Genomic DNA, 26172 nt, shown 5'->3' with positions numbered 1-26172 from the left:
GTGTTGCAATCACTCTCAAAAAAACCCCATGAAGGACAAGCTCTGGCTCAGATAAAGAGCAGAGAGAAAATAAAGGCGCAGCGTAGACATTGTTGATTTCCAGCATGTATGTATATTTGAATGGGCACAGTACAAGTATGCCTCTACAGGGACTGGTAAATCTAAAACCCAATTTGAATACCAGTGTTTGAACACACACAGAGTGAATGAGCTTGCAAAAAAACATCTTTCAAAGAAAAAAGTTGAATTTAGATCAGTTTTCCCAAAAACTGATAAAATGAATTACAAAAAAAAGTTCTATTGCAAAATCTATGATAACTTAAGGAATTGCACAGAAGAGTGATGAAACACACAGGAGAATTTTGCAGGTGTACAGTACAAGTACATGTGACTAGAAGGAAACACCATATGGTGATTTCTTTTCTGCTGCAGTGGGGCTCAGCAACTACTCCTTGTATGTTCTACAGTTTAAAGTCAGTGAGGGAGAGCACAAGGATCAAACTGCATTAAAGACTGAGCTACTTCAATTCTGTGATAGCAGCTTTGGTCTGCTCCTGTGTACTCTTGCCATAAGTTACAACTGAGTATATTGTGTTGGAATGCCACGAGGGCCAAACACAATGTTTGCACTTACCAACAGGTTGTCTAAATGTATAAATATGTTAATAAGGACAATTAATATTCCCAACACACTTTGGCAGGATTCTTGGTTGAACTCCTTGGGACAGGCATAATCAAACTAATTATAATGAATGTGCACTTTGCCCAAATACACGTAACTCTTTGACTGCCACAAACTCTGATTAGTAAGTCCTGTGCAAACTGATTAAAGTTGTACTGCATTGCTCATCATTATTCCATGCTGTGCCCTCTTTAATATCATGCCAGACGATCAAAAGAGAAATCCCAAAAATCAGGAGGGAGAGCAAAGTTGACAGTTTTTCTTTTGTCACATTCTTCACTCATGAGGACAGATTCCTGTGGAGCCATTCCAGTTTCACAATAAAGACCTTTCTATCCAGCAAAAGAAAAATGATTTGAACACCTCATTTTCTGTGACATAAACAAAGGCACCACAGAACAGCAAGCATCAAGTTACCTTAAGAGCTAGCAGACCAACTACTTCCACACAAAAATTAGGGAAGGTGTCAAAAGAAAAAGGGGGTAAAAGAAAGAAGTTGAATGTCTCCCTTTTGAGCAATGGGTTTGGTCCAGCTGCCCACATCCAAAAGTCAGACAGTAGCGCCTGTGCTAACATCTCCAGGCTTCCTTACTGTCAGGGATAAAAACAGGAACTTCCAAAGAGCAGGTCATTTTATATCCCAGGTGCCTATTTTAGGATGAGATAAAGTACCGGTAGAAGATAGCATATTTCTCTCTTTTGACTCTAAAGGGAGACCAGGATGATTAACTCAGATTAAGAAATCAAGGATTTTAAGTTCAGTCTCTGATTTAATAGTTATATGGACACAGAAGCTTAATGTAAGATAAGCAGAGAAAAATCTGGTCTTTCCATTTAGCATTTGAATGTCATAATCTGTGATAGATGGACATCAGCCTCATGACTGCCTGTAAAATACTTAGACAGCAATCACAACAACAAAAAAAATAGCTGCAACTGGCATTAGGCATTTATAATCCCCATTGTTTTATAGCCCTTCTTTGATGTGTGTATTTTTCAACATCATGTGGTTTTAATCATTATTATACATATAACAACATAAATAATGAAAAGAAGATTAAACTCTTCAAGTTTAAGCATTAACGTTTGCAAATGCTTCTCACATTGCTTTACTTATTTTCATAAAGCTTAATAGCGGTACCGTATATGAAAAGCTATCATGGATGCAGATGTAATGAGTTAAAAAAAACACTCAGAAAATTGGACCATTAATGAAAATACATTCCAGACTTTTCCCTGAGAGATGTCTACAGCTGCAAACTGACACAGAAATAAAAAAATTAAGTCAGAGAGATTAAGAAATGTAGTGGTAGTTGGCAACAGAGTTTCATTTCAATTCCTCAGCTCACAAAACAGCTAGAATGTTGTTAGCATTATGAATCCTATCATGCAAGAAAGAAAACTCCTTCAGCTACTCTGACACATAGCTGGGATTGCTGAGGAATCCATAGAAGGTGCTCAGCACCTCACAGCTAAAATCTAGTGACCACAGGTAGAAGATACCACAGCTGACAAGCTGCCAGCACGAGATTCCTGTAAGGCTCTTAGCTGTAATTAGTTTGTGTGTACCAGAGAATGCAGTCACAAGACTACTTGATAAAAACTTCAGCTGTAACTCAATTTATTTTACTTATGGCCTGTAATTCTTTACTAGAAAAACTATGGACAAAAGCTTAACTTTTTGCTTTTTAATTATTGAGTGACTAATCCTGAAATAATTACAAGCATTGAAATAATTTTCCATATTTGCAATGCTTCTGCAAGGACAAACTCCGTTTTGCAATACTGACTTGAATGCAACAGCATGTAGTACTTTGGTGAATAGACATTTTGCTACCTGCACAAATGACTGTGAGGGCTGTAGATTGGACCTAGGCTTTAAAATAAAATTGTTTTCAAGAATCAGGCACCTTTAATCTCACAAACTCTTGTTATAGATAATTTCATTGCAAATTAATTGCTTACTTTTAAATATATGGTTTAGATTATAAATAAATTTAGATGATATATTTATTATTTCTCAATAATAAACTATTGTTGATACTATCACCTGATAAAGAAAAGCAGGTCTTCTTTATTTGGTCTCACAAACCAGGACTTTAAGCCTCACGTGGACATGAAAAATGAAAAGTTTCCTCAAACTAGAACAAATCCTTGCTGATCACATTGATCCTTCCCTCATTCTCGTGCTATCTGATTTTTCAGTCTTATTTACTGAGGCTTGTTCAGTCCCAGTCATATGAAGAAACTTCACGGATCTCAATGCAATTGTACCAGAACTGAATTGGGATCACAGTTTTTCCTTTATTACACTTGCCTAATAGTTTTTGAGAGGAAGAATATTCCTGGAGTCAGCTCTGACTTTTGGGTAGTGGCCCAAAGTTTATAACCTCAGTAAAATTCTTCAAACTGTTGTTCCCCTCCTGTGCTGAGCACTCGGGCAGACACACTAGCAATGAACCCAGTACAACTGTACAGCAGAACAGGAACACAAAACGGAAGAGGAGGTGCACACCAACAGTGGGAGTACACCACACCCATGCAGTCACTCTTGGGGTGACTTCCCCGACAGCTGAAGTCCATCAGACCTGCTTCTGAACACCTCATCTACCTATTCAAGCTATGAAAAAAGTCAAGCTATGAAAACTCACAAAATTCCTGAAAACCTGCTGATACTACAGTGTGGAAAGCAATTTAAATTTACTCTTGGAATGTTGACTACTTGTTGGAACAATAATGAATTAAAACAGAAGATGAAATATCATCTTCAGAAAAAGGTATCTTATCTGGAAAAAACCTGTTTACAGAGGCAAGCAAATAGAAAATGAAATATGGAAAAGAGAACATAGACTACTAAGGGAACTTGAGATAAAAAATAACTTTGCTAATGTTATGGTATATCTATATGACTCTTCAAGAGAAAAAGTTCACTGTTGTCAGATTTGAATCTGAGTGAAAAAAGGGTGCTAAGTGCCCTTAGCTATCAGAGAAAGTGAATTGAGGCAGGAAGTAAAGGCAGCAGAGATTAGAGAGATGCTTCAGAGAAAGAAAGGCTTACAGAAACAGGGAAGCAGAAGATCTGCAGAGGCTCTCTCTCACTTCTAGCTCAGCAGTATTTCTCAGTAGACGAGATCTGAGACTTCTAAGAAAAAGATAAAGCAATAGATAAGAGACATAGATAATCCCTTCAAAAGCTTTTCCGCTCCATGTTACCCCGCCTGCTACACCTAAGAGGTAAATAAGCAATATGTTTATTTTCAGACTAAACAGCCATTAGTCTTAATTCTCAAAGAGATGTTTACTTGCAGGTGCCAAGCACTGCTGAGACTGTATTAACACAGTTGGACAACAAGGGAAACTGTCCTCCAGAGAGATCAAGGGTCAAGAGAAGTTGGACCGTGCGTTTCTATCCTTCTGAAAAATGAAGGAAACCAAGCAGTCACCTAACAGCAAACTTGTAATATCTTTGGTGCAGCTTCCCCTCTGTCTGTGACACTGCCCATGCATGCAGATATTTCAGAAGACATCACGTTATTATTTGTATAAAACCATCAGGCGTATTGATCTTCATTTTACATCAGTGTTACTATTAGATCACCTGCTACTCACAACTCTGTTCTGGACATTCATTTTCACTGTCTTTCACAGGTACCAAACACATCCCTTCTTTACAAACATGTATTCACATCCATTATCTGTTTTTCTTCATAGCTCATTTCTCATTTCCCTGCTACATTCACTCATCCGTTTCCTACACAGATATGTATTCTGCCAGTTCTGTTCATTCTACACTACTCCAACATTAAAATCCCTGTCATTTCTGGAAAGCAGTATCTTCTCTCCCAATAAACAAATCCACACATAAACCAAGGCACATTCTCCTCGCTCCGTACCCACAACATACATAAGACCCAATGCTACCACCAGGCATGAAACAGATTCCAAACAAGGAACAACTAAATAATCTGTAGCAACTCAGTTTAGAAAGTTGACAAATTAAGGGGTGGGGATGTAAAAGAGATCTATCAAACCATCCTGCAGCAGTGAAAATGAAGACAGGCTCAGATGTTCACTGTTTCATCCAATAAAAGAACTACAAGGCATAAAATGAAGCTGGTAGGAGACAGGTTCAAAAAAGAAAGGAGGTGGCAGTTCTTGCATAGTTAATCCGTGGAACTTGTTGCCCAGGGTGTTGCAATGCCAGAAATTTATACAGTTGAGGAGGAGACAGGAGAAGTTCAAGGAAGAGGGGTCAACTGGGGATTCATAACTACAGAGGACTGTATTTGGCTCATGAAAACCGTGCATCAGAAATGGCTGGGGGCTGCACTTTTTGTTGTCATTAGATACTGCGCCATATGGACCTCTGATCAGACCATACAGCTGGTTTTGGTCTCAAGCAATACGTAAGACCAAACAGAGGAAGTGTCTTATTAAAGCGAAAGAACATTTTTCACAGTATGACTGACCCAAAAGGTATATTTTTGATCTGAAATATAGAATTCATATATAAATTAGTATATAAAAATTAATGCAGTAAATATGCAAGGGTAATTGAAACAATACCTAAACTGCATTTTGTGTAGGACAGAACTATCTTTTTCACTAGAAGTAGAAAATAGAGTATGAGTAAATATCCCCTAAACAGATAAAACCCCATCATTTTTTGGAAAAGTGATGCAAAATCAGTGAAAAATGTTTGCAAGATATGAGGACAAATGGGTAAAAAGCATGATATTTTGAAGAGCTCATTTCTGGACTGTTGGAAACTGCAATAAATTCTGTATTTAATAATTATTTCAGGAAACTTCATGTTGCTTAGTTATCTCATAGCAAATAATTTTTTCCAGATGCTTTCCATGTTTCTTTATTTCTCCCCCTCCCAATTTGCTTCTTTCTCAAGTTTCTTTCTCTTTTAGAGCAAACACTTGGCTCTAAAAAAAAATCAAGAAAGAACTGCCAGAAAAATCTGCTCTATGCAGTTTGTACAGTGCCCCTGCTCTTCTTGCAGAAAAATAGTTTTAACTGCTGAGCTGCTGCATTATTTGTTTGTATTTATATACACCAACTATACTACAGCTGGATTGAAGATGGGTAAAAATAGCAAGCACCCCACAAAATGAAAGTATGAGTTCATCTTCATAGGTATGTATTTTTAAAAATGAAATAGTACTTTTTGTACTATTTTACTACAAAAGCTTCAAGTACAACACACTCATAAATACAGAAAATTAAAATATATACAACAACAAGCTTATTCTGGACTTTTTTCCTTTTATAGAAATGTCAGATATTCACTTCTTTCACAGCAAATTTCTCATTTTTCTGACATAAGAATATACAAGTACTTCTCCTTTAAATAATTGAACAGAAAAACTTGAATACACTGTGCTTCTGACAGTAAAAAATAGCATTGGGTCTATTTATTACATTGTTTCCATAAAATCCCAGTCATCAGGTCTCTGAGACACTTTATCATTTGTATTAAAGGTGTCCTAGACTAAAGTGTTCCTGTTAATTTTGCCTACTTAAACATTAATCATGCAATGTAGTAAATTTTAAACAGCATTTCAGAGGACACCATAGCATGTTCTAAAATTAAAATTATCTACAAATCTCACGCTGGGGCAATTTTACTCATTACTGAAATGTTGCCGTTACTAGGGAAACCTTGTGGCAATTTGTTAAAAACAGGCATCAAGAAATGTGCCCATGTAAAATGGAGAGGAGATTGAATTATAGTCTATCTTTCTAGTTAAACTATGACAAAATTAGCAGCGTTTGACCACTATCACCTACCATTGCATCTTGAATTGAATTTCATACTCTCTTTCTTTAATAGCACTGTATTCATTTTGGCAACTAAGAAGTTGTTGCCTTATTCGTGAAACTTCACTGGAGGATTCTTCAGGGAACTGTTCTGCTTTTTCCAGTTCATGTTGTTGTTGTTCCAGTTCTACACTAAGACGTTTGGCTTCCTGCAACAGCTGGATCTCAGATTCCTGTAAACTACATTAAATAGAAAAATTTAGAACGGGGTAACGAGAAGCATAAGCTTTGTATTTATACTTATTTAGTTACTTATAATATTTAATTCAAGGTTTTCAAGGTGAGATGGGATTAAGTCCTGAATAATCTGGTCTGACCTCCTAGTTGACCCTGCCTTGAACAAGAGGTTGGACCAGAGACCTCCTGAGGTCTGTTCAAACCTGAATTATCCTATGATGCCATGAGAGCAGTGAAATCTAATTTGACTTTTTTTTCTGCATACCTAGAGTTGAAGTGGGATTCATCTCATCTAATTTTAACTAGATGAAAGATGGTTAGTTTGTCTAATTTATATGCCTAATTTATTTGTTCTCCTAGAACCAGTGAAGAGACAGGGAGTCTGTTTTATCCTAAGAAGTGCCAAAGGCTAGATCTGAATCAGTGTGGGAACCAATAACAGGGAAGTATTCACGAGAACAAGGCCCGGTCTAGGCTATATGACACCTTTCAATTCTTAGTAAATACTGGAACACCTACCCGCTGATGAACTGCATGTTGCTATTGCTGTACTCTTACCAGCATCTGAACTGAGTCATTTAATGATACACAAGCTGCAAATACATTTGTGGACTTCTGTGGAAGCTTATAAGGCTTGTAGACACGACCAGTTATCTGATCTGACTTCTATCACTGAAGTCTAGCTTCACAGAAACAACAAACTGTAATATCCTGTTGATGTTAGGAGACAGGTATTCATAATATACTTAGGAACCTGTGTAGTGATAGCTGAATAACAGATCTTAAAGGCTGTTAGTAAAATACATTGATTATTATGGAAAATTCTTAAAGGGAACAGTATGAAAATTCATATACAGTTCATAAACCTATTCTTTATACTATAGAAATCATCATGTATGCCTGCTCAATATTACTACATTATAACTTTTGTATAATGGTATACTAAAATTAGTCACAAATGATGTGGAAGAATAAAGAACTCTATTACTTGCCTTTTATTAATTAAAAATACAATGCAATTTCATATTTTTTTAAAACAAATGAATTTAGAAACTCCCCTATTGAGGAAGTCTATATATAAATTTTATTTCAAAGGTGACATTTATGGCTTAGCAACAAAACCAAGATTATGTATCACACTGAAGAATAGAGTTGAGATGGTAACTATAAAAACAAAATATACAACTGACTATACTGCACAAACATAGCTGAACTAATAGAGCAGAAAAAGTTTTGTTTTGTGTAACATTTCTACTTAGATAACCACTTCCTTTTTTAAACCAGAGAATAAGAAAAACACAGACTTCAACAGGAAGCAGGAGTGTGCCTTTATCACGAACAAATAACTTCATATGTGATGTATTTACATAGTAACTTTTTAAGGGGAAAATAAATTGACTTATTGACACAAGATCCTATACAATATTTAGCACAGCCTAGACAAGATGGCCCAGCACCCTGTCCAGCTGAATCTTAAAAGTGTCCACCACTTCCCTGGGGAATCCACCACTTCCCTGGGGAGATTATTCCAGTGGCTGATTGTTCTCATTGTGAAAAATTTTCCTCCCGTGTCCAATCAGAATCTCCCCAGGAGTAACTTGTACCCATTACCCCTTGTCTTTTCCATGTGTTTCCTTGTAAAAAAAGAACTCTCCATCTTCCTTGTAGCCACCCTTTAAATACTGGAACATGGTGATAAGGTGTCCCCTAAGTGTTCTCTTCTCAAGGCTGAACAAACCCAGCTCTCTCAGCCTTTCCTCATATGACAGGCTTCCCAGTCCCTTGATCATCTTTGTGGCCCTTCACTGGACCCTCTCCAGCCTGTCCACATCTTTTTTATATAGTGGGGACCAAAGTTGAACACAAGATTCCAGGTGTGGCCTGACAAGTACTGAGTGGGATAATGACTTCTTTATCTCTGCTGGTGATGCCCTTGTTGATGCAACCCAGCATCCTGTTGGCTTGCTTTGCTGCTGCAGCACCACTGTTCACTCATATTTAGCTTGTTGTCCACCAGGACCTCCACGTCCCTTTCCACAGAGCTGCTCCCCAGCCAGGTAGATTCCAGCCTGTGCTGCACTCCTGGTTTATGTTTTCCCAGGTGCAAGACCTTACACTTGTGCTTGTTGAACTTCATAAGGTTCTTGTTAGCCCAATCCTCCAGCCGATCGAGGTCTTCCTGCAGGGTGGCTCTCCCTTCTGAAGTGTCCATTTCCCAAGTCAGTTTGGTATCATCAGCAAACTTCACCAGGGCACACTTGATCCCATCATCCAGATCACTTATGAAGATACTAAACAGTGTTGTGCCCAATATTGATCCCTGGGGGACCCCACCTGTGACAGGTTGCCAGTTTGAAAAGGAGCCATTTACCACCACCCTCTGGGTGCGGCCTGTCAACCAGTTCCCCATCCACCACACAGACTGCTTGTCTAGACTGTAACACATCAGTTTCCCTAAGAGGAGGCTGTGGGAAACCACCTTGAAAGCCTTGGAGAAAACGGGGTAGACAATGAGCATTGCTTACCCCACATCAATCAAGCAGGTTACTTTGTCATAGAAGGTGACAAAGGTTTGTCAAGCATGTGCTTCATTGGACTTGTGATAGCCCCCAGAAGGATTTGTCCTGTAACTTTACCAGGGATTGCAGTAAGACTGATGGGCCTAAAATAATGTACACATCTAGAATCACATGAGTGCAAAAGCAGGCTTGCCAAGTCTGATGTGGCACCTTTTGAATTTGTGAAGTGATTAATAATTTAACAGAGGCTTAAGATAAGATTCCCAAACTGTCAATGAACTATCATGATTACCTGACTTCCTTACAGATTGTTGTATCGGAATATTCATATTAGATTCCTAAACTAAGATAATGAAAATTAAAATTTACAATTGGGCCACATGATTGTGTGACTAAATGAGTTTTCAGGGGCCAAATATGAGCTCAGGTACATCAGCTTTAGGTGCAGCCTCGCTGCAAGGTGGATGGGTGAGACAGCACTAGAACGGGATGACGGCCTGTTCCCAGAACTTCAGCCGTGCAGCAAACATAAATTCAAAAGCACATAACACTTCGAAGAAATGTATCAAAGATGTTATCTGTTAGGTGACATCTCTTAGCTTTTCAGAATTCCAAATTGTGCAAAACTGAAACCAAGAAATGAAGGATATTTACCACTAAACTAAAGGACCACACTATAAACTTATAAGTCTGTGTACTCTAGCAACGGTCTGGGAAATTATATGCAAACAGACTAGCTGCACTCATCATATTAGACAAATTTGTACCGTGTATCAGAGAGATCAGTTGCAATCATTTGACATAGCTGTCACAGGGATCTACACTGCTTAAGATGCACAAGACTTTCTCCTTGAGATTTTTGTATGCAACTAAAGGAAAGAACACATAGCTTGAAGACCTCATCCAGCATCATATGTTTCCACATGGCATTGTAACAGCACTGGGACACATGGGGATTAATTAAGAAAGGAAATTCAACTGTAGTAAGTGAAAAAATAAGTTATTGATCCACAGAACTGTACTGCGCATGTAAGGGTGAAGAACTAAAAATTAAAAAGTGGTACTGGTTCTGTAAAGGGTTCCTTGCAGGAAAAAGAGTATATACACATACTGAACCTATCATCTGGACTCTCTTTATAACCAAAGGAGAAAACCAGACACTTGCTGATGTTCCTATGAGGAGGAAGTGTGTGGTCCCTATTTCTTTCCATTGATTGTTAAGGGACTCTAGATACCTAGCTCAGATGTTCATGTCTACTGATGTTAACATATTGACAAGTGAATCCCACTTTTGATGTCTGAAAAGTCCTTAAAATATATTGGAGATCACGATCAATTTTTGGTAATTGATATCCCTTGCTTTCTTTTATCAGTAAGAGAAATTTATCTGTGGGAATTAGTACTCATTCACACATTGGCATTTTGCTTTGACACATGACTACATTTAAGTAAAGAATGTGACATGATTCTCTCTGATCAACTTTCTTACAGAAGTATGGCAATTTTGTACTCATGTGAGAATCATGGAAGGAATGAGACATGTAATCTACCATCTAACATTTTCATGCTTCTGGTGCATGGTGTTTACAGTAATTTTATGTGTGACAGAAAAGACAGCTGAGTCCTGTTTTCACCCAGGCCATATTCCACTTATACAAACAAAGGAATTTTCTTTACATAAAAGAATGTTCTATATAAAAAAATGCTATATAAATATATAAAATAAAATATGTAGTAATGTGCTCGTATTTTTTCCAACCAAAGACTGGTCTCAAATTAACACTGGCTAAAAGTCAATCAAATTCAGCAGCTACTGGATTTCTACTTCAGCTCAGTGAACACCAGTGTGGCAGAAACCTCAATCAACTAATCCAAAACCCACATAATATGTTTAGTTCTGAGCATTAAGAAAATGCTTCTTGCATTTTCTAGGGAGTTGAACTGGTTTAGGAGTGCTGTTTTTAATTTTGCTTCCCAAAAATATTTTCTATGCAGAAATCTGAATAAAGTCAGATGACTTTATATGTCATCTTCTCAGGATATGGAGAAGGCTGAGGTATTCAATGACTTTTTGCTTCAGCCTTCACTGGCAAGGGCTCCAGCCACACTATCCAATATGCAGAAGGTAAAGGCGGGGACTGGGAGAAGAAGTAACTGCCCATTGTAGGAGAAGATCAGGTTTGAGTCCATCTAAGGAACCTGGAGATGCAAAAGTCCATGGGGCCTGATGAGATGCATCCATGGGTCCTAAGGGAACTGGCAGATGAAGTGGCTATCCATCATATTTGAGAAGTTGTGCTAGTTCCTGCTGACTGGAAAAGGGGTAATATAACCCCCATTTTTAAAAGGGGAAATAAAGAGGACGCTGGGAACTATAGGCCAGTCAGTCTCACCTCTGTGCCCAGCAAGATCATGGAGCAGATCCTCCTGGAAGATATGCTAGGGCACATGGAAAATAAGGAGGTGATTGGTGACAGCCAACATGGCTTCACTAAAGGCAAATTGTGCCTCACAAATTTGGTGGCCTTCTACAATAGGGTTACATTGTAGGATGGTGGATAAGGCGATGGTGGATAAGGCACTGGTGGATAAGGAAAGAGCAACTAATGTCATCTACCTGGACTTCTGCAAAGCATCTGACACTGTCCTGTATGACATTCTTGTCTCTAAATTGGTGAGACATGGATTTGATGGATGAACCACTCGGTGGATAAGGAATTGGCTGGATGGTTGCTCTCAAAGAGCTGTGGCCAATGGCTTGATGTGCAGGTGGAGAGCAGTGACGAGTGGCATTCCTCAGAGGTTGTACTGGGACCAGCACTGTTTAACATCTTTGTTGGTGACATGGACAGTGGGATTGAGTGCACCCTCAGCAAGTTTGCTGACAACACCAAGCTGTGTTGTGCAGTTGACATGCTGGAGGGAAGGGATGTCAACCAGAGGGACCTTGACAGGCTTGAGAGGTGGGCCTGCACAAACTTAATGAAATTTAACAAGGCCAAGTGCAAGCTCCTGCACATGGGTCAAGGCAATCCCATGGACAAACACAGGCTGGGCAATGAGTGGATTGAGAGCAGCCCTGTGGAGAAGGACTTGGAAGAGGTAGTGGATGAAAAACTGAGCATGAGCCAGCAAATGTGCACTTGCAGCCCAGAAAGCCAACTGTATCCTGGGCTGCATCAAGAGGAGTGTGGCCAGCAGGTCACGGGAGGTGATTCTCCCCCTCTACTCCACTCTCATGAGACCCCACCTGCAGTGCTGTGTCCAGCTCCAGGGCCCCCAACATAAGAAGGACATAGTCCTGCTCGAGTAGGTCCAGAGGAGGGACACAAAGATGATCAGGGGCCTGGAGCACCTCCCCTATGAGGACAGGCTGAAAGATTTGGGGTTGTTCAGCCTGGAGAAGAGAAGGCTCCAGGAAGACCTTATAGCGGCTTTCCAGTACTTATAAAGGGGCCTACAGGAAAGATGGGGAGGGACTCTTTATCAGGGAGTGTAGTGATAGGATGAGGGGAAACAGTTTTAAACTGAAAGAGGGCAGATTTAGATTAGATATCAGGAAGAAATTCTTTCCTGTGAGGGTGGTGAGACACTGGAACAGGTTGCCCAGAGAAGTTGTGGATGCCCCTTCCCTGGAAGTGTTCAAGGCCACGTTGGACCAGGCTTTGAGCAACCTGGTCCATGGCAGGGGGGTTTGAACTAGATGATCTTTAAGGTCTCTTCCAACCCAACCCATTCTATGATCCTATGACTTTTTACAGAGTCAGAGCCATATTCTAACTCTTTATTAAGATGAAACTAGAAGACTCAGCTAACCTCAAGAAAAACTCTGTTTTCAGGATTTTGGGAACCTCTTTTCAAATTACGTTACATTACTTAACACTTGTAGCTATTCAGATTGCCAGGAGGCACACCAAATCCCAGCATAACCCAACTCAGCAGGTACAACTTGAGTTAGTTTAACTCCTTAAATTAGGCTTTAGCTATGGTTCTCTTATTAAGTAGAATTGCCATAAAGGTTTTGAAGTGGACTCTCAGGGAAATTAGACTAATATACTGTTAATATGGTAGATATTACAGAAATATAACAGAAGTATCATGACACTGATTTTACTGATAATTATGGGTATACCATAAGTAATATCAAAATTATTAGTCACAAACACTAATGTTTTTATTAGTAGTAAGAAATGGTGTTTGCGATAGCACTGCTCTGTTCTGTGACACACTGTTCACCTAGTACAACTGTAGTATTCCATTCCACTTTGTCCTTCCCTCTTTCCTTACACACACACATGCCCTGCTCAAGCCTGGCATCAGGCTATGAGCATGATGTCTTCTCTTCTCTTTCCTCTAGCAAGTACTGGAGCAGGGTAGACTCACAACTACTAAACCTAACTTCCGAGTTTTATTTATACTTTGAAGCTTAAGGTTCTAACCTATATTTATTAGTATTCCTGTCTAATGTGACTGTCAATATTTTCAACAGGGTAAAATTCACACCTATTTAGATTTTCCTTCTTAGAAACCAGCCTTTAGCCTCTCCAGTTTCTCCCTATGATGTTAGCTCTGCAGGTCACAGTCTTTTCATATGTTACAATTCTGGCTACACGATCTTCTAATACATATTTATTTTAAATTGCATATTGTCTGTTGCAGTTTGTGCTTCCCTCCATTGCCGTTATTATTATGGTTATATTAAAAACAAAGATGTTATTCAAACAAGTATTTAAATATCCCAAATTACCTTGAAAGTTCCTTTTAAATAATACTGTTTTTCAACCTTGTGTTCTCGCTTCCTCTTTATGAACAATCACTGTAAGAAAGCCTTAAATGATAATTAGACCTTAGCATGAGCAGAAAATTACTTTAAATATGTAATGCTTTGGCTACTTAAAGAAAGTCTAAAAAAAGATTATACCTTATGACAGTCTTATGCAGCAGAGTGTACTTTCCCTTCAGCTCAGCTACTCTGGTGCCTGTGATTTTTCCAGTAGAAAATAGCTATGGAAGGGAAACAGACAGTTATGAAATCTCCTAAGCACTAATATTTTCATTCTGCTGCAGCCTTTTAGTTCATACCAGTCTTTTAACATACCAAATCAAATATACAACCAAATAAAATACACAGATGAAAAAATGCTTATTTACATAATAATTTAAAGCATAAATATAAGAATATAAAGAATATGTCTGTCACAACTACAGTGCTACCCACACCACCTTTTCTTCTCTGATTTTCTGTCTGTATTAATATTTCATGGTAATTCTGTCTGGACTTTGAACTCAAGCTAAAAGTCACCTGTTTACCTCATTCCTTTAACTGGTTCAGTTTTGGTATATACCAGCTGGCCTGCACAAGTGAAACTGAGGCTTGAAGTGTTTCCACAGGCAATATGGTTGTCAAAAAGAGGAGCTGGATCATCCCCAGGCCACGGAATGCATTGCCTTACATGCCTGTGCAGGCCTTCAGCAAACACCAAGATCAAACCACTCCACATATTTAGTACTACAAAACCCGTACGTGTGTGATGCAGTGTATCCATCTCTTAGGTGATTCCTCAGGCGTCTTGAGGACAGAAACTTGGGCCAATGAGCCAGTTCTTCTTAATATAAATAGGAAATAGGACTAGGAGCCCAATTTTGCCACTGGGAAATATCACAGCAGCAATACGATAGTATCTTCTGGGATATTTCCTCAGAAAAACTTTTCTTCCCCTCCTTTGGTTACAGGTAAGGTTTAAATCCAAGTTAAATCCAGGTAAAAAAATGTAAGGTGATCTAACTCTGTAAAAGTCCATAGCTAGACTTTTGAGGCAGCAAGTCAAATCTGCAACTTCTATGGGAACCTGTCAAGAAACGCAGTTGTGCAGATCTCCTGAAATGAGAAACGAAGTGACTACAGCACCAGGAAAATCCCAGAAGTCATACTTCAATCCTTATGTTTGACAAGGCTTCCAGGGAAAGACCTTTCTCTAAGTTGAATTAAGGGCCATTTAAGAGATTCATTTGTCGGCTATCCTGCAGATGCCCCTTTCTTGAATATCCAGGAGAAACTATCCAGAACCAGTCCTATGGTCAAGAAGCAGAATCCAAGTTAATATGCCAAAGGAAGTATACATTTTGTTGATAACTGTTTGATTTATGTATTTTTTTAAGATCCACTGCAAAATATTTCATGGTAGCAAAGACAATCTTTGCTGTCTGAGACCCTGAGAAAAGGAAAGTAGATCTGTCTTTCATTTGTTTTCATGAGATTAAAGATAAGCAGCTCTCAAATATTTATTTTGGCATCCTCTATGATCCAAAGATATTGTTCGCTTAAGTTCACAATACTAACTAGCTCTTCTGTGAGAAAGAAAGTATTTCTCTATCTCAACCTATTTATTTCCTAGGCTCATATGTAGGTATAGTTATTTTATTTGAGTGTTACCTCACTAATGTCCTTTCTCCATACTCCTCTGATCTACACCTATGAGTTCCAGTTTTTCTTACTGCTTAGATTCTCACTGCAGACATGCCATGTTTGACAATGTTTCTGTCGAAATAAACTTACTTGTCCTTGAGGCTGTGTCTTCTCCTTCATATCCATAAGCTTTTTACACCTTTTAGACTTAATTTCTCAGTTCGGTTCAGAGGTAAGAGCTCTATTCCAATAAGGCTAGTCCTATACAATGTGAAGACATGTAGCTTTGAGGACTACACAAGACAGACTGTATGGATGGCATACCATCATGTCAAAGGATGGGAGTCAGACTTCTGTGAAAAGCATCATCACCAGATAGTTCCCACTACCACAACTTTATCTGGAAAGCTATCAGAGAGTTAGCACTGGGCTACCCTGATCCCAGGATTTGTTATTATAGCCCACCACACTGTTTTCCCCAAGATTCTCAGCAAAGCAGAAGGGAAAGAGGCAATTGCTTGAGGGGAAGAAATAGTTGTGGAAGAAGGGAGGAAAAGCATGAGCCTACTGTAGAAAAATTGTATTATTTGTAGTGGTAAAACCAGAGAAGGGATGATGTCCCTTTCAAGGCTGCCTCTCCCACATATATGATAGCAGGTGATATGTAAAAGAAATGAACCTCAGAAGCTATGTTAGCTGAATCAACAGATGCTCCCAGAAATTCACTGAATGCCTAGAATGAGGCTAGCAATTGTCTTTCTTACACATTTCTATCATATTGATGAATAGCAAATTTCCAGTCCCTGTCTACTAACAAAAATTAGACATAGGACTGGAATGACAATAGGTAACTGTCTGGACCTGGAACTGTGGTTGTGCACAGTCAGCAGAAAATGAGTAACAGCTTTTTGCAAAAGATACTGAAAATGGCTAGGGGTCACCTTCTTTTAGAGCCAGTACTCAGCGGACAGTATAAAGGATAGAGTCCATCTTGTTTGCCATCAGGTGGGCTGAGAAGTGAACAGTTTTCCAGCTGGGATGACTAGGAACCAAAGTCATCTGGAAACATCTAGAATGGAATTAGAGTCAAGAAACTGATTGTCCTTCCATCTTCTGAAAAGGCTATTCACAATCCTGAAGCAAACTGCCTCTTGTAGCCATGGACATCCTCCAGCTCAATGGCAAATTACAGTAACTACTACAACAATTTTTCCTGTATAGTTTCTCCTCAGAATATATTACACTTTAGTCCATTGTATGGAAACAAGAACATTTGGCCTTCTCGGTTTGTAATGACAGACCTTGCCTATCCCCTATCTGTGGAGATATGCTTCTGTCTCTGACATTCCATTCCAAATCATCTCCTCACATATCTTTTATGTATTTTTGTTTACAAGGACCCACATCTTACAGTGGAGAATAATATTAGCTACTAGGTTTCCCTTTAGACAGCAAAATAGCATTTGGAAAACTGCAATCTAAGGGCAACAATCGGATTATCTTAATTTTGTAAAAATGTTCATGCCTATTATATCTACCAGTTACTAAATAAAATTTATACTATGTTCATAATAACCATTTAAAAGACATATACAGTATTTAGCATAACTACATTTTAAAACACAGCATGTTATTTTAAAAAATCTACTTGAAATGGATTAAGTGAATACTCACTTCCCTGATGCTTTTCACCTCATCCAGAATAAATTTGATTTTGCAGGCAAATTATAAATATGCATGACAGAATGCCGTATGAAAGGAGGTATCTTGTACATGGTACCTAACACCTCACACTTTCAGAAAAGAAATGCTTGCCAGAGAGGATTAATGTCTTGTATAAAAGTCGGTACTAAAGTCCCCAGATTTCTGTGACAACTGGTGCTAAGAGTCTTGCAAAGATTACTCAAAAAAAAAAAAATCTCAAAATGGCCCATCTTGCACATGTAACACAAGACTACACTGAATAATTTGATTAATTCCTAATAATAGCATCATGGAAATTCAATGTAAAAAATAGAAAATATTTCTGCATTTTTTATTATTTGTAAAAATGCTTGAGTTTAAACAACATATGTTTGAATAAGCTCTGGGTTATTTCAAATAACATTATACTTTGGCAGCAGTGACTGTAATAAGTATTAGAGCTTCCAGATTTCAACCTTAGGGAAGTAAGCTTGCAAGTTAGTTCAAAAAAAGTTCAAATTTAAAAAAAAAAATAATTAAAGAACACACAAATAAAACAAGTAATGATTAAATAGACAATAGTATTTATATATATACATACATACACACACTCAAACAAAACATTTCTAAATGAAGAATGTTCACAATCATTTTCTTCTGGTCTGTTGGATCTGTATTAGCCACGTTTCTATAAAAAAACCTGTGTACAAGACTAATATCCCAAGTTTAAAAAAGAAGTTACATTTCACTCCTCCCCCTTCCCCCCAAGACACACTCATAGTTCATTTTATTGCTTGGAAGCTCTCACGTTGCTGGGGTAAGTAAAATGGTAGTTCTCCTTAATTCAACTAATTATGTTGCTACACTGAAAAGGAAAAGGACAAGTGAGAAGATAGCGTAGTAAGGAAAAAAAAGAGCTTGTGAATGGCAACTAAGGATGTCTTTTTTCAGTCCTGTGTTAACCATAATGCCCTGGGAAGAACTGAGATAATTTTGTTATACTGGTGATCTCAAATCTGGAGTTTGGAATACAGTTGGGTAAATATTCTTAAACTGTGGAGTCTTCCAGTCCCTTTCCATGTCAGTTGTACTTAACTGTGTTTTGGTTATCTCAGCTTCTCTTTCTCATTATACAATGAACTGGGATACCATACATTTTTAAACACACTCAAAATTGATAGATCATGTGGATAAACTAAAATAGATTTTTCTTATCTAAACAGAGAATTATTGGAAAGTTGGATGAAAATTTGGCTGCTAACGGATGGTTGCTTGGCGACTTTCTGCTTTCTTTTTCCCCATACTCCCATAAATGTAATTACATAAAAAAGATAGAAGTATGTATCTTATTACTGGATTTATTTGTATCTTTCCCTTTTAATTTAAAATTTCTGTTATGGTTATTAAGTTACCCTTTCTTTTACTTTACACTCACCTTTAACTGATTAACATGAGTGTAATTTTCTAACTTTCTCACATTTTTTCATGTTACCTCACTATTTGAAGCTTGGCTTTCCTACCAGAAAAACAAAACATAACAAAACAAACCCAAACCCAAACCCAAATTCCAAACCAAATTTGTTTCCTTCCATCAGTGAAAAGTCCCATGAAATACAGTACTGTATAATCCTCTCCTATACAGACTGTGGAGGAAGATTTTGCTGAAAAGGGCATAGGGAAGGGCATATCCCTCATATTTTTCTAGCAGGAAAAGGTGGATTTTCTGGCTCTGGGCAGGAACCTTCTAAATATAGGAATCCATGAGAAAAACAGAAAATACTTATGCTCAAATAGCTGTCCTGTACACTTGCATAACTTTTCTCTATACCCATATCAGTAATAAGTTCATATTCACTTGCTACCAACAGCTCCCCATCAAAGCTCTCTTCAAAATCTCTTGAAGAAAATTCCAAGAAAAAGTGAGCACAATCTGAGGTTACACACAATCTGAGGGAGCTCTTGTATATCCTTCCATCTTAGCTGTAAATCCACTAGCCCCTGGATGTAGGACCACAGTAGTTTCTCCAAGGCTAGAAGGTGGATATAGATGAGATGTTGGTAAGAAAGAGAAGATGTCAGAATATGAATGGTAATTAAAACCACAGAAGGGAGACAACCCACCTGATAAATGAGGTATTCTTCCATGTGAGCAAAACTAGTGAAATCTGGCCCTAACTACACCAACAACTCCTCACTCGGGCATTAAGTGCAGTAGGCTTTTACATTCTCCATGTTAACAGATTATATTCAATCCTTTCTGACAGTCAGCTCAAAGCAATACGTCAAGGAACTCACCTGGAATTTCAAAACAAGTTTTCTCTAACTCAAATGTGATATAAATAAGAACTCTAAGTACAAAGTTTTTTAAGCTTCCTTTGGGACTCTCCAGAAGTGAATAAAACTAAGCCAAATTTTAAACTTAAAAAGATGATGTACTCTGAATGTTGGTCTAACTCCTCACGCTCTTTTGATAAAAAGCATCAAGAAAAGCACAGAAGATAAATATAGCCATCACTGAGAAATTACTGATTACCATCACTCATAATCATTATGAAAGTGAAACACTTGAAGGCTCCCTAGGAAAGGATTTCAACAGTCCCTAGAATCTGCATTTCGGAGAAATGGTGAGGCTAACACATGTTTCTAATTATGTTTGCAGATACTGCAAAATAACTAAAATGTATTCTAAGCTTGAATGGAATAATAACACTTTCCACATCTTCACTCTAAGCTGTAGGTTTTGTAATTATAACAAGACATCGTGACTACACTTGATTTTAATGCATAAAATATCCAATAATTTGCATTAATTTTGTTTATTTCAAACATCTGAAAGGTCTCAGCAAACAACTCTTTTGCCTCATAATAGGAGACAACAGAAAAATATCAAGGGGTTAATATATTTTATAGTTTGTATACACTCGGGATTTCAGTACAGTATTAGCCACTTGGCAAATGGCTCTTCTGGCCAGTCTGCTATGTGAGGTTTGGAATTTTCTCTCTGTGTTGTTTATTTGAAGAGCTTGTCTTACCTCTTTTGGGTAATATTTAAATGTTTAAACATTCAGGGAAGAAAAGGGGTAAGTGCTCCTCTTTGAACAGAAAGCTCTGTATCCTCTGTCAAAATCCTCATTGAGTCTACACTGTTTGGACACTTACCACACAGCTCAGGTGTTTCTTAGTCTGGGGAGAAGGCAGCAACATCTCCCACTGACTTTTCAGGGGTTATTTCTACATTTTAGGGGGACAACGTGTACAAGCATGCTGAACCCATGCTATGACTCTTGCATTTCTTTCTATCCATATTGCTGGCTATCAGTCCCCACAGAATCTATTTAAACCTTTAGAAGAGGTGAGCTAGGGGTATCTGCTGGTGGTTGGCTTGCTTGTGCCTGATATCTCCAAATTATCTAGACAAAAGCTTGGACCCATGGTAATGCACTAGTTGAACTGAAGCTTTCTCCTCCAGTTCAGCCCATTGCTCAGAGCAAGTTCATAACTGAGCTTGCACTTGTGCCAGAACAGTGCAGAACTGTCTACACAGAAATGGAAAACAAGGAACATCTGCTCTAGGTCCTTAGCATCACCATTGCCATCAACTTGAACTGACAGTGGTATGCTAACAATAAAATGAAGAAAAATGCAGCATACTAACTTGGCTTCTAAATGGCCAAATATAATAGTTTATATTGTTCTCAATTTCTAAGAATCTCTATGACTTATTACTTCTGAAGATCATGTCCTGGCTACTTCAAGATGGGGCATCCAAAAACGTAGGAACAACAATTAAAAGTCTATAGGGGTAGTATTTGTAACCTCTGCCAATACATTTATCTTAAAAAAAAAACAAAACAAAAAAAAACCACAAGAAAATTGCTCTAAAAACTACAAGTTGCAATGCCAGAGAATTTAATGGTCATAATGACTTCTCTGACAATTTCACAGATTCCCCTGAACAATACATAGGACAGTTTTTACCATCTTCACCACTTTTGCTACAGGGCTTGAAGTATGCACTTCATTTTCCAGAATGTTTTGATTACATAGTTTTTATTACAGCATACAGTAAAGCAAAAAATAAACTCCATGTAATACAGGAGAGGAGTTGAGTCAGAAAAATTAAGGCTGGAAGGGACCTCTGGATGCCATTTATTCCAACCTCTGCTCCAAGCAGGGAGAGCTACGAAATGAGACCAGGTTATCTCAGGGCCCTGTCATGTCAAAGTTTTAAAATACAGTGACTGAGTAAGGATGCAGTGGCTGAATAAATATTGCACCCATTATAAGACAGTCTCTGTATTCTGCTGATGTACCAACAACTCTCTACTTTTTACCCAAAAGAAGATACTGACTTGTCCTGAAGTATACTGAGTCTAAATATTGACTACCTTACTTTGACTCACTTGCGTATTTTTTCCAAACCATGCAGCTAGACTGAAATGTATTGCCTTTAGGCTTTAGGAAGCATAAGGAAGGCAAAAAGAGATGCCAGAATAGAGGATAATAATTAAGCCAGTGTATTTAAGATTCTGATTCTTTTAAATAATAAAATTTAACTCATTAAATTATTTCAGAGAGCTTTCCAGCATTTATAAGAAACAAGAAATATACTCAGTAAGGCTCTTACTTGCCTTTGATAACAGAGGAAGTCAAAGATAACTAACTAGCTCAGACTATGCAACAGATATTTAGATGACCTGAACTCTGTTTTTGATGTATTTTGCATCACAATTTATATATGCCCACTAAGTATCATCATTACACTTTTTATTCAGTCATCTACATCACTCATTTTTCAATATGCCTCAAATATTTATACAGTTATAGAACACTAACACTTCTAAAACTAGAATTTCTCTACTCAACAATATTCCAGGTTTCAGCACATATTTCTAAGTATTTTAAGAGAAGAAGATAAAAATCACTAATTTAAGACTGTAAATATTTAGTTACACCATAAATTGTAGTTATCAGTATTTCAATGCCATCCTGCATTCCATTTTGTAGATTGGGAAACATTTAAAGTACAGACAGGAATAGCTATACTCCAGATATTTAGGGAACAATATGCCCTAAGCCAGAGAAACGTTATGATGGTAGAAGGTAAAGAAAACTGCAGTACGATTTTTAAGTTAATGCTGTCATTAGAGTTAAAAAATATGGTGAAATCCCTCTCATCTGTAACTACGCACATACTGATAGGCAGTAGATTTTTTAGGATAAGCATGGGAAGTCCCCAGGAAAAGCCTATTTATTAGTCATTCAAGTAGAAAAAGTTTGTCACTGAGTTTTCTCAACATTTAGTTTAGGTGATAAACAATGATACCTGAAGCCATGAGGTTACTGGTTGCACAAATGGAGTCAGGCATTGCCATCCTGATGTTTGTGATGAGCAAAATTATAACAAAGTAACAAGTACATTAGTATAAAATCACATTTATATGTAAATCTGTTTTCCCTTAAAAGTGCTATTTTTTGTTACTTTCTAAGCCATTTCTACTTGGAAGCTAAAGTAATTTAAATAATTTAATAAAATTATTTTTTGTATTTCATAAAGTGCTTCACAAATTATTTTGTCCTCTTTCCTATTCCAAGCAAAGCATAAATGTCATGAATAAGAAGATAGCATGCACTTTTTAAATATTGCATGTCATTATTTCACAAAGTGAAGACATAAGGTTTACGGTTCCTCGAACTCTGCTGTCTAAAGGAAAGTGACTTGACTGCATTGGTTCCACATACAACAAGCCAGTAACTCAGAAGACAAAAGTCAAATGCTAAAAAAAAAATGAGTCTAAGAAATTATTAATATCTACTCACTTTATTTTGATATAGAGTCTTTTATATCGAGATACCATTGAAAGGCTCATAGTCTACTACAGAGCATTTCGCACAAAAAAAGCTATATGCAGATGATGCCACATAAACAAGACAAAACTGAGAGTGGGGTAAAGTAAGGGCATACATGAAAAACATTAATATACCTACTTACGGTAGATATAGCACTGTATTGCCTTACACAGAATTTCTACAATTTTACTTTTTTAATTACAGATGGATCAGTCAGGCATTCATTTTTAATGAAAAATAAACTGCTGAAAAGCCTTCTAAAACTAACAAATAACAACTAGGAAAAATAATATCATGAATTCTTTCCCAAGGCATAGTTCATAACAGTAGTTTTGTCCCCTAGTTCATGGGAAAAAGCAATCCCTACATGGCAAATATCAAAATCGGCCACCATCAAGATGATACAGTGGTGAGAAAATACTGCATCTGGTGGCCAACTGTGTCTCAGATGGCTCAGTAAAAGGGGGGATAAGAGACTGGCAAGGTAGGCATTTCAGGAAAGGAGACAGCTTTCCTGCTATCACCTGTTTGGCCATGAATCTCGAGAGGATACTGAGTATCCAGTACAGTCTTACACTGGCTGCTTTTATTGGAGCAGGTTTGCAGGAATCAGAAAGAAATTTTTCCAAAAAGACATAGCAGGGAGAGGCTTCTGTATTTGGTATGTCATCGTTCTTACAATGCATTCTGGTTTATGTATTCCATATAATTGGCCAACTACAGCATCTTCTGTGGCTATAGAAAAAGGAAGTATTCAGCAGTAAATTCTAGATTTTGGGTGGGCAGATCTTCAGATGCCATGGGAGAAACAGAATGAATAGGAACTTAAGTTTCATGGATCTCTCTCTTAAAACATGGTCCTGACACCTTAACAGAAGGAGTGATATTCTTTGATCACATGAATTTTGTAATATGTATTACATTTACAATTGCTTATATAAATACATTATCTACTACGTATATGCTCCATGTCAGTGTTGTCTTTCTGCCTGTCACCAGAATTTATAAAGCAAAGACCACTTTAAACAGATAGGGAATCCATGTGGCTACAAGCTCAATGTAATCTGCATCTCAATTAGAATATTAACAATTAAAATTAAATGGAGGAGGACTGCCTTCCTCTTCATGCTCCGATGTGTTCTCATAAGACACATGAAGAAGTTGAACAGGTAGTCCCACGATCCAGTGGACAACAAAAAGACTGTTTGTATGAAAAAATGACTACTGAATTAAAAAAGAAACCAGTTGAATTAATCAAAAAGAATCCTAAATCAAAATTTGTTTCTAGTATGGACTTCTGGTATGTATTCCACATTGTGGGAAAAACTGAAAATGAATCTAATTGCTTTTCATCCTCTTTCTCAGCCAAAACGTATCACAGAATCACTGAAGTCTATAGAAAACATCAAGAATATTACTGCAGCAGTTAAATCTTAACACATTCCACCTTTGCCACCAAAATGGTTTATATGAATGAGCCAAGATATGCTTCAGGCATGTTCATACCAATCATTCAAACAGCCTGCACAAACCTGGATGTTTTGCAGCAACTCTTCTGCAGGAGATGTTAACTCCCAGCACAAACAGAAATCCAACAGATGGCAAGCTGTTGTGTTTTAAATTGCCATAGTCACTAGTTAAATTAACATCTGCCTACAGTCTTAACTTTCTTGTTTCCTATTTGACCTACTTTCCATTATCTGCCAGAAAAGAAACCTTGCTCTAAAACATCATGGGAAATGGTTCATGCTGCTTTTGATAAACTTTGAATAAACAGTCCCGAGACAAGTCTGTTAAACCAAAATATATTACTTCTTTAACCTTGCAACCACTGGGTAGTTCTGGGAACAGATATAAAATCTTCAGCAGAATTTAAAAATATCACTAGCTCTCAGTTATCTTCTTATCTTTAGGAAGATATGTCTGTAAGATTAAGATATCTCTTCAGTCCACAGGAGGAAAAGTAGATTCCTAAAAAGAAGACTAAAAGAGATGAAAAGCTACAAGAAAATGACCTTTAACCAAACAAAAGACCTTGGTATAAAATTCTCCTTTGCGGTCATTGGCTGTTATTCAGCTAGATCCTTTCACAGTTGAAAAAGATTGGCTTTGCTTCGCGGTTTTGTGATTGCTTAACTACTTTGAAGTTTTAAGTATTAAACAGAACACTCTAGGGATCTGGAAATGCCCATCTGGGAAGAAACTTTGTTTATAAACAAACTGCAGTTCTCAGATTTATCTGGTCCAGTATTTCTGCCATTAGTTAAGATGCATAAGCATCTTACAGTTTAAGATTGCTCAGTGCCCTTTCTAAGGGCAAAGACCTGTTAAAAACTCAGTTTTCAAAGTTTGCTTCATTTATTCCAAGGAAAATAAGAGGTGCAAAACACAAAATAGGCTGGGGCATATTACTTTGAGTTCTGGAAGGAAGAAGAGAGATCTGAAAAATTGTTGGGAATGGACATTCCCTGACAGAACAAGAAGAAACACGAGTCCTCAATTTGAAGACTGCTCCAGGTAGGAGAAGCGTACAGATATCTAATGGAGAAATGGGTCTTTCAGGCTCCAAACAGACTGCTGATAGCCTAGCAGCAGAACCTCAGACTAGTAACAAAATCAGGAGGATAGCAGAGCATCTCAAGATTACAGAAATCTCACCCAAAGGAGGAAGTAAGTATCCCAAAATGAAGGTATATAAGGGACCAAGGAATGAATGTCTCAGGACAAAGATGATCAAAAATCTCAGATACCTCACATTACTATCTGAACTTTCTTTTCTTTGACATTCAGCATTACTAGAAATTTCTGCCCTTCTTGAAGTTACTAAGTTCCAATGATATTTTAGGCTTTCAATGCAGCGCAACAGTCATAAATTATAACAATATTTGACAAGCATTTAAACATTTCAAGGCAATTCATAAGATGTGGTCTACCAAGGATTATTATTATTAATTTTACAGATACAGAATAGTTTTTCCAGTCCAAAGTCCCACAGCAGAGTTCATCGTAAATTGAATAAACAACAG

At 37.6% G+C, this 26172-nt stretch overlaps 1 protein-coding gene across 1 annotated transcript in view; it reads right to left on the bottom strand.

The window, feature by feature from the left end:
• Window positions 1–26172, bottom strand: part of CCDC146 (coiled-coil domain containing 146) — a 79081-nt gene that overhangs the window by 27702 nt on the left and 25207 nt on the right. Inside the window, exons 3-4 of the mRNA XM_074827858.1 lie at window positions 14129–14211; window positions 6482–6691 (exon numbers count right to left, since the gene is read on the bottom strand). Coding sequence (XP_074683959.1) covers window positions 6482–6691; window positions 14129–14211 — 293 coding nt within the window. The remainder of the gene's footprint in view (window positions 1–6481; window positions 6692–14128; window positions 14212–26172) is intronic.

This window comes from Strix aluco, chromosome 5 (genome assembly GCF_031877795.1).
Source record: "Strix aluco isolate bStrAlu1 chromosome 5, bStrAlu1.hap1, whole genome shotgun sequence".
Lineage (NCBI taxonomy): Eukaryota > Metazoa > Chordata > Aves > Strigiformes > Strigidae > Strix > Strix aluco.
The sequence above is the reverse complement of the archived record's forward strand: the minus strand, read 5'-3'. Positions and strand labels throughout refer to the sequence as shown.